Raw genomic sequence first — 10229 nt, 5'->3', positions numbered from 1 at the left:
CTACTTAGTTTATATTTTTATTTCATTTTTTATTTCGGGAGCTTTTAATATTTTGGATGAGGAGTGTCCAAACTTTTTGTAAAATATTATTGTTAATAATTAGTGTCAAAATTGCATCGTTTTCACATTGCATGATATCTTTTTGCTTTTTTCCCAGCAATATGACGTGGGACTTTTCCTGTAGGAAAATAATAATGGTAATGATAATAACAATAGTAATAATATTACGATTGTGTAATTGCACAACCTCCGGTAGCTTTAAAACATGTTGCTTTACAAAAATATTAGTGTTCAGTTATACTTTTAACAGTGTTTCTTACTATAGATGTTATAATTTTTTTAATTTATCAGTTAATCGTGTTTTGTTTATTTTATTTTTTAAGTGACTACTTAGTTTATATTTTTATTTCATTTTTTATTTCGAGAGCTTTTAATATTTTGGATCAGGGGTGTCCAAACTTTTTGTAAAATACTATCATTAATAATTAGTGTCAAAATTGCATATTTTTCACATTGCATGACATCTTTTTGTTTTTTTATTTTAAATTTTTACGCGTTTTTTGCAGCAATATAAAGTGGGCCTTTCTGTAGGAAAATAATAGTAATGATAATAATAATAGTAATAATATTACAATTGTGTAATTGCACATCCTTTGGTAGCTTTAAAACATGTTGCTTTACGAAAATATTAGTGTTCAGTTATAATTTTAACAGTGTTTGTTATTGTAGATGTTGTAATTTTTCAAATTCATCAGTTAATAGTGTTTTGTTTATTTTATTTTTTTAAGTGACGACTTAATTTATATTTGTATTTATTTTGTTTCGAGAGCTTTTAATATTTTGGATCAGGGGTGTCCAAACTTTTTGTAAAATATTATCATTAATAATTAGTGTCAAAATTGCATCGTTTTCACATTACATGTGAAAACGTTGTTTTGCTCTTTTTTCTTACATTTTTACAGGTTTTTTCCCAGCAATATAGTGTGGGCCTTTTCCTGTAGGAAATTAATAATGGTAACGATAATAACAATAGTCTGTAATGAGGTGGCGACTTGTCCAGGGTGTACACTGCCTTCCGCCCGAATGCAGCTGAGATAGGCTCCAGCACCCCCCCATGACCCCAAAAGGCACAAGCGGTAGAAAAAGGATGGATGTAATAACAATAGTAATAATATTACGATTGTGTAATTGCACAACCTCCGGTAGCTTTAAAACATGTTGCTTTACGAAAATATTAGTGTTCAGTTATACTTTTAACTGTGTTTCTTATTGTAGATGTTGTAATTTTTCAAATTCATCAGTTAATAGTGTTGTTTTGTTTATTTTATTTTTTAAGTGACGACTCAGTTTATATTTTTATTTCGAGAGGTTTTAATACTTTGGATCATGGGTGTCCAAACTTTTTGTAAATAATTATCATTAATAATTAGTGTCAAAATTGCATCTTTTTCACATTGCATGACATCTTTTTGCTTTTTTTTCTTACATTTTTACTGTTTTTTTTCCCAGCAATATATTGTGGATAATCTCCCAGACTATCTAACGACACACTAATGTGTCGCGGCACAGTGGTTGAAAAACACTGATTTATAGTATGCAACATTTACATACAATCAAGAAATAACAATAATCAAAACAAGTTCAGATCTGTACAAAACGGTACAAAACAGCGGCAGGGGGTTGTAGACTCAATAAAGTAACTAAAATAGAATGCAAAATATGTATATATATATATATATATATATGTATATATATATATATATATATATATATATATATATATATATATATATATGTATATATATATATATATATGTATATATATATATATATGTATATATATATATATATGTATATATATATATATATATATATGTATATATATATATATATATATATATATATATATATATATATATATATATATATATATATATATATATATATATATATATATATATATATATATATATATATATATATATATATATATATATATATATATATATATATATATATATATATATATATATTGCCGCATGTCTCAACAGCAAGCGAGGACGACAACGTCACTACCGGAAAAAGGTAGGACTTCAAAATAAAATGAAAAATGCTCCCAAAACGAACTATTTGCTGCAAAAATAAAAAAATAAAAGTGACAATGAATAACAATAGAGCAATAAAATAAAACGTGGGGGAATTTTGATGGAATGCATACAATATATCTTATATAGCTGCTACATAAACACTAATCAGAAGTTATAATAACGGATATTATAGAAGAAGACGTCATTGTTTACATCCAGAGCAGCCATCTTTGAAACAAACTCCGGGGTGGTGAAGGCAGCCATGATTCGTGCGGTACAAACAAAAACACACACATATAAATAAATTACATGACATGACTAAAATTGGCACAAAAATCAATTGTGATATCATTTAATCATATAAAAAGAAAAAATACAAAAATTGACTTATTTCAGCGTCAGCGTGGACGCGCCCATTTATGACGTCATCACACCGAACCTCGTGACAGGTTGTCATTTGTGAGCGTCCGTGTTTGTTCTATTGTGTTACGACGTTTTTGTTCTCGTTAATGCGAGCTTTCGAACACTCCCGACGGCCAGCTGAGTGAAGATGTTGTCTCGCCTGCTGAAGGAGCACCAAGCGAAGCAAAACGAGCGAAAGGAGCAACAGGGTAAGCGAGCGAGACGAGGCGCCGGGTAGCCGTTATGCTAGCTAATGGTAATGCTAAAAACACAAAGTTAACATGGAGCATTTTGAAACGTAAATGCATGATTTGATTAAACCTGAGTACCTGTTACTCCAAATATTAAGATTATTTGACATATTTGGTAGATATGTCCGATAATGGCTTTTTTGCCAATATCCCGATATTGTCCAACTCTTAGTTACCGATTCCGATATCAACCGATACCGATATATACAGTCGTGGAATTAACACATTATTATGCCTAATTTGGACAACCAGGTATGGTGAAGATAAGGTCCTTTTTTTTTAAAAATTAATAAAATAAAATAAGATAAATAAATTAAAAACATTTTCTTGAATAAAAAAGAAAGTAAAACAATATAAAAACAGTTACATAGAAACTAGTAATTAATGAAAATGAGTCAAATTAACTGTTAAAGGTTAGTACTATTAGTGGACCAGCAGCACGCACAATCATGTGTGCTGACGGACTGTATCCCTTGCAGACTGTATTGATATATAATGTAGGAACCAGAATATTAATAACAGAAAGAAACAACCCTTTTGTGTGAATGAGTGTGAATGAGTGTAAATGGGGGAGGGAGTTTTTTGGGGTTGGTGCACTAATTGTAAGTGTATCTTGTGTTTTTTATGTTGATCCAGTGATGCCCCGCTGGATGCATTAAACAATGTAACAAGGTTTTCCAAAATAAATCAACTCAAATTATGGGAAAACGTGCCAACATGGCACTGCCATATTTATTATTGAAGTCACAAAGTGCATTTTTTTTTTTTAACATGCCTCAAAACAGCATCTTGGAATTTGGGGACATGCTCTCCCTGAGAGAGCATTAGGAGGTTGAGGGGGGGGCAGAGGTAGTGTGCTGCAAGGGGTTCTGGGTATTTGTTCTGTTGTGTTTATGTTGTGTTACGGTGCGGATGTTCTTCCCAAATGTTTTTGTCATTCTTGTTTGGTGTGAGTTCACAGTGTGGCGCATATTTGTAACAGTGTTAATGTTGTTTATACGGCCACCCTCAGTGTGATCTGTATGGCTGTTGACCAAGTATGCTTGGCATTCACTTGTGTGTGTGTGTGTGTGTGAAAAGCCGTAGATATTAAGTGACTGGGCCGGCACGCAAAGGAAGTGCCTTTAAGGTTTATTGGCGCTCTGTACCGCTCCCTACGTCCATGTACACAGCGGCGGATAATAAGTCATAAATTTTACTTTTTGAAGCCGATAACGATAATTTTGAAACCGATACCGATAATTTCCGATATTACATTTTAAAGCATTTATCAGCCGATATTATCGGACATCACTAATATTTGGGTGTAGGTTTAATTTGGCATATCTCTTGCTTTTTACAGAGCGGCGCAGGCGTGAAGCAATTTCCGCAGCCACCTGTCTTACGGAAGCCCTGGTGGACCATCTCAACGTCGGGTATGAATCTCCTCATTGTGTTACATCTTACACAGAACCTAACCGTCTCCAAACGATCAATGCATTTAGTTAGTTTGATCTACTGTACAATCAATCATATTTCTCGTTTTCAGAGTTGCACAGGCGTATGTAAACCAGCGCAAGCTTGACCATGAGGTGAAAACACTCCAAGTGCAGGCTGGTCAGTTTTCCAAGCAAACTGCACAATGGATCAGCATGGTGGAGGGTTTCAATCAGGCCCTGAAGGTGAGACGTGTTCGCACAGGTGTGAAAGGCACCCTGAAAACCCTCTTTATTTTATTGTATGTTAAATACATTTACATATCTAATAAAATTGAATACAATTATTTCTTACAATTTACAAATATTGTTGTGCTAAAATAAATAATTTATAAGTAAATCAATAATAGAGAAAACCAACAATAATCATCATATACAGTTGTGCTCATAAGTTTACATACCCTGGGAGAATTTATGATTTCTAGGCCATTCTTCAGAGAATATGAATGATAACACAAAAACCTTTCTTCCATTCATGCTTAATGGTTGTGTGAAGCTATTTATTGGCCAAAAAGTTCAATTTTGGTCTCATCCCTCCAAATTACTTCGTTCCAGAAGTTTTGAGGCTTGTCTCTGTGCTGTTTGGCGTAATGTAAGCGGGATACTTTGTGACATTTGCGCAGAAATGGCTTTTTTCTGGCGGCTCGACCATGCAGCCCATTTTTCTTTAAGTGCCTCCTTATTGTGCATCTTGAAACAGCCACACCACAATTTTTCAGAGAGTCCTGTATTTCAGCTGAAGTTATTTGTGGATTTTTCTTTGCATCTCGAACAATTTTCCTGGCAGTTGTGGCTGAAATCTTTGCTGGTCTACCTGAATCCCTCATTTTCCGCTTCTTAATCAGCGTTTGAACACTGCTGATTGGCATTCTCAATTCCTTGGATATCTTTTTATACCCCTTTCCTGTTTTATGCAGTTCAATGACCTTTTCTCGCAGATCCTTTGACAATTCTTGTGCCTTCCCATGACTCAGAATCCAGAAACATCTGTGCTGCACTGGATGAAAGATGCAATGGTCTGTCAGAAGCCCAGAAACCCACTGACCTTTTATACACACATTAATTACAAACAAACAGGTCACAGGTGAGGATTGGAACCTTGATTAGCCATTCAAACCTGTTTGTGTCAACTTTTGTGCATGTTATCAGATCAAAGTCACTAGGGTATGTAAACTTTTGATCAGGGTCATTTGGGTACGTTCTTTTGTCATTTTGATTTAAAAAGAGTAAACACAGTTGTTTGCCAATAAATAGCTTCACACAACCATTAAGCATGAGTGGAAGAAAGGTTTTTGTGTTATCATTCATATTCTCTGAAGAATGGCCAAGAAATCATAAATTCTCCCAGGGTATGTAAACTTATGAGCAAGACTGTATCATCGATAATCTTGTCATATGTTTCTTAAATAAACTGTCAATAAAATAAAAGTGCAAATTAAAATACAACTTCACCACTTAAGTCATCATTTTTGCGCTTAAGAAACTTCTAAATGACATTCGCGCCAAACTTCTTCTGTTTGCTTGATACTGTCATTACCGCCACAATTGGTGAAAAAGTGTATTACAACTAGGTACCACTGCGGCCTGTACGGATCACAGCTGAGAAACAGATATTACTTGGCGGCCCAATAATGGTCCTATGGTTAAGAAACACTGATCTCGAGCTCCGGTGTGAGAAGGCAGCTCACCAGCCGATGATGTCAACACAGCAGCAACAAGCTAAGTAGCGCTCTTGTGACAATGCGCCGCTAAAAATAGTTTGTCTGCGTCAGCGCCTGCAATAACAAAATCACTAATACTTGGTGAAAATTCAGGTCGTGAAATGTAAATGGAGTATTGTTGCCGCTTTTTGGATGTTTTTTAGAGGGCTTTATGAGCGGGGAAAAGGACCTCTCATTGACTCTGTTGTAAGCAGACTTTAATTTACGAGTTAGAGTGCATTAAAAAGATATATATACATCCGTCTTCTTGTTTCTCATTATGATTGTAACGATAGGCAAAATATAAAAAAAACAGGAACAAAGTACTTATTTACCCATGGGTGCACTAGTGAGAGTAATAAAGACGTGTCTTACAAGCAGAGGTGGGTAGAGTTTGGACAGGTTGGAAAACTAGGTGGGGATCTCAGGCACAGTTTTAAGCTGGTTCAAGTCATATCTACAAGGTAGGAACTATTTTGTTTCCATTGGTGACTTTGTATCAGAACCAACCAACGTAACGTGTGGAGTCCCCCGAGGTTCAATCTTGGGGCCGACTTTATTTAACATCTATATGCTCCCACTAGGACAAATCATGCAAAATAATAACATTGACCATCATTGCTATGCCGATGACACCCAAATCTATGTAGGGCTATCACCAAATGACTATCGCCCCATAGATCTTCTGTGCCAGTGCATTGAGCAAGTCAAACACTGGATGTGCCAACATTTCCTACAACTAAATGAAGATAAAACTGAGATAATTGTTTTTGGTGCTAAAAAAGAAAGGTTTACAGTCGTCCAACACCTTCAATCACTGTCCCTGAAAACCTCAAATAAAGCCAGAAATCTTGGGGTTATTTTAGATTCTGATTTACATTTCGACAGTCACATCAAATCAGTAACAAAATCGGCCTACTATCAGCTCAAAAATGTAAAAAAACTTGTACATGCCTTTATTACCAGTAGGCTAGACTATTGTAATGGTCTCCTTGCAGGTCTTCCCAAAAAAACTGTCAGGCAGCTACAGCTTGTTCAGAACGCTGCTGCTAGAGTTCTAACAAAGACCAAAAAATGTGAGCACATTACACCAATTCTTAAATCCTTACATTGGCTCCCTGTACATCAGAGAATTGATTTCAAAATCCTCCTGCTCACATATAAATCCCTACATGGTCTAGGGCCGAATTATATTACTGATATGCTCCCACTATATAAGCCCTCTAGATCACTAAGATCTTCTGAGACCAATCTGTTAGCGGTTCCCAGAGTAAACTCAAATCAAGGGAGAGCATCATTCAGTCACTATGCAACAAATAGCTGGAATAAACTTCCTGAAGATGTCAGACTTTCCCCAACTCTGACTACTTTTAAAACTAGACTGAAGACTTTTATGTTCACCTTAGCTTTCAGCTAAATCTTTTAACGTCTGCACTGTTTTTATTTTTATTGTCTGCATTTTAATTTTGCTTTTATTTTCTTTCATTTCACTTTGTTGTCTGTGAAGCACTTTGAGTCTGCCTTGTGTATGAAAAGCGCTATACAAATAAAGTTGCCTTGCCTTGCCTTGCCTAGAGTAGCCAGAAATTGTACTCAAATAAGGGTACTGTTACTTTAGAGATTTATTACTCAAGTAAAAGTAAGGAGTAGTCACCCAAATATTTACTTGAGTAAAAGTAAAAAGTATGTTGTGAAAAAACTACTCAAGTACTGAGTAACTGATGAGTAACCTGTTCGTTTAATGATGACGTGTGTAAATGGGTGAATGTGATGAATCATGTAAAGCGCTTGGGGTATCTTTCCAGGCACAATAAAGGGCTGCATGAATACAAACCAGTTACCATTTTACCTTGTTTTGCAACAGGAAATTGGCGATGTGGAGAACTGGGCCCGCAGTATTGAGATGGACATGAGGACCATCGCTACAGCTCTGGAGTACGTACACAAGGGTCAGCTTCAGCCGGCTACCTCATAGACGCTTTTGGAGATGTCCTTTGGAAGAGTTGGATTGACTCAAAGAACTGTAAAACAGGAAAGCGCCGAGGGGTCTGCAGAGAAATATCGTAGTGTGAACACAAAATGTGGTGAGGATACCTGCTTATTTATAAATATAACTGAAAAACCGCACTAACTATTGTGTCTGCTTATGCTTTAAATACATCTACTCCGGAATCATGGTTATCAGTATTAAGGAATTGTTAATGTATAATATCAGTTGTAAAGTTTGTGCTGTGATTATTATGTTTTAATTTTAGAAAAAGAAAATAGCGAAAATAAATTTGGCTTTGTTACTCAACTAAAATGTGTTCATTTCATTAAAATCTTATTCACAGAAGCTAAAAAAGCTTAGTCGTCAATTTGTGGAATGTGCAGAAAAAAGTTTACTGCACACAAAGCTGTTGAGTTGCCTGAGTGAGAGGTATTTGTGTGGCTGTAAGACTTGATGTATTCTTACATCTTACTCAGAACTTATAATTGACTGTGGGTTATAGAAAATTTTTTTTAACTTTACATACACTACCGTTCAAAAGTTTGGGGTCACCCAAACAATTTTGTGGAATAGCCTTCATTTCTAAGAACAACAATAGACTGTCGAGTTTCAGATGAAAGTTCTCTTTTTCTGGCCATTTTGAGTGTTTAATTGACCCCACAAATGTGATGCTCCAGAAACTCAATCTGCTCAAAGGAAGGTCAGTTTTGTAGCTTCTGTAACGAGCTAAACTGTTTTCAGATGTGTGAACATGATTGCACAAGGGTTTTCTAATCATCAATTAGCTTTCTGAGCCAATGAGCAAACACATTGTACCATTAGAACACTGGAGTGATAGTTGCTGGAAATGGGCCTCTATACACCTATGTAGATATTGCACCAAAAAGCAGACATTTGCAGCTAGAATAGTCATTTACCACATTAGCAATGTATAGAGTATTTCTTTAAAGTTAAGACTAGTTTAAAGTTATCTTCATTGAAAAGTACAGTGCTTTTCCTTCAAAAATAAGGACATTTCAATGTGACCCCAAACTTTTGAACGGTAGTGTACTTGAAAATTAGTTGGTTAGTTTTTTTTAAATGCTGTGGAGACACTCTAGAGCATGGGGGTCAAACGTACGGCCTGAGGGCCGGATCAGGCCCGCAAACAGGTTTTATCCGGCCCGCGGGATGAGTTTGCTAGTATAAAGATGAGCCGAAATTTTTGAACCGCTGTTCTTAATGTGTCCAGTAGATGTCGCAATAGCAATCCTTTGTATCTTTGTAGATCAGACCTGGGCAAATTAAGGCCCGGGGGCCACATGCGGCCTGTTAAGCTTTTCAATCAGGCCCGCCGGACATTCCCCCAAAAAATTTTTCCGATCTTTAAGATGGAAAGTGTAGCTGCCATTATGATGTGCAGTCATGTTTTCAAATGACCGTAAGTCTTGAACTATACAAAGTATTTCAATGGTTGAAATCTGCACTTTTGCATGATATTCTACTTACTATGGTAATCTAAGTCACAGCAGGCACCAAGCAGTGTGGGTGGAGGAGCGTTTCCACAGAGTGTTTCCAGAGTGTCAGCCTGAAATGCACGTGTCAGGGACAGACGCGGAAGGAGATTTTCACAACAAAGTTTTAAAGCTTAGTTATATATCAGATAGTAGGTGGGTTTATTTGTACCCCTTCGCGTTCATATTTCGCTGTTTTGTTGCATTTCGCTTGATTGTAAAATACGTCGACAGAGAGTGGGTGTGACGTTCATATGTTGTCAATATTCAGTGTTTTATCGTTCATAGTTAATATTGTAACGATATATTGTACATTCTTTATTTTCATGTACATTCTGGGTGTCTCATTCAGTAAAAAAATTTAAAATTCCATTCCTTTTTTTAAGGCGGTCTGTCATAACGTTTTTAGCATTCAATCAGACATTATTGTTCCTATTATAGTGTTCCTAAAAATAGATATACCGGCCCCCAGTCACATTTTTTTTCTCTAAATTTGGCCCCTGAGCCCTGAGTCAAAATAATTGCCAAAGCCTGTTGTAGATTATGCTACATATGTAAAAAAAAAACACATGATGTTAGTGCACCAGTTGAGGAAAATGAGAAAACTACATAAATAACATCCTGTAATTTGATTTTGATATTTTTTTATCTTGATAGATTGAAAATTAACACCAATGAGTTGACTGAACGTTATAACATAATTTATTCAGAAAGTATAAATAACGACAAATAGAGATAGAATACTATTAACCGCAACATTATGATTTGTACATTTTCAGAATGTGCTTGTTCTATTTTTAAACAAAGAAAACAATCTGAAGTTGTCTTTAT

The 10229-nt window shown here is 35.5% G+C and overlaps 1 protein-coding gene across 1 annotated transcript; it reads left to right on the top strand.

Moving 5' to 3' along the window:
• Positions 1 to 2491: 2491 nt before the first annotated feature.
• bloc1s1 (biogenesis of lysosomal organelles complex-1, subunit 1) lies at positions 2492 to 8217 on the top strand. The gene is made up of 4 exons (XM_062038308.1): positions 2492 to 2698; positions 4083 to 4155; positions 4269 to 4401; positions 7780 to 8217. Exons 1-4 carry the CDS (start codon positions 2638 to 2640, stop codon positions 7888 to 7890), a joined length of 378 nt encoding a protein of 125 aa, XP_061894292.1. The 5' UTR covers positions 2492 to 2637; the 3' UTR covers positions 7891 to 8217.
• The last annotated feature ends 2012 nt before the right edge of the window (positions 8218 to 10229 follow it).

Source organism: Entelurus aequoreus, linkage group LG26 (genome assembly GCF_033978785.1).
Source record: "Entelurus aequoreus isolate RoL-2023_Sb linkage group LG26, RoL_Eaeq_v1.1, whole genome shotgun sequence".
In the NCBI taxonomy this organism is placed as follows: domain Eukaryota; kingdom Metazoa; phylum Chordata; class Actinopteri; order Syngnathiformes; family Syngnathidae; genus Entelurus; species Entelurus aequoreus.
This window is presented reverse-complemented; position numbering and strand designations above follow the sequence as displayed.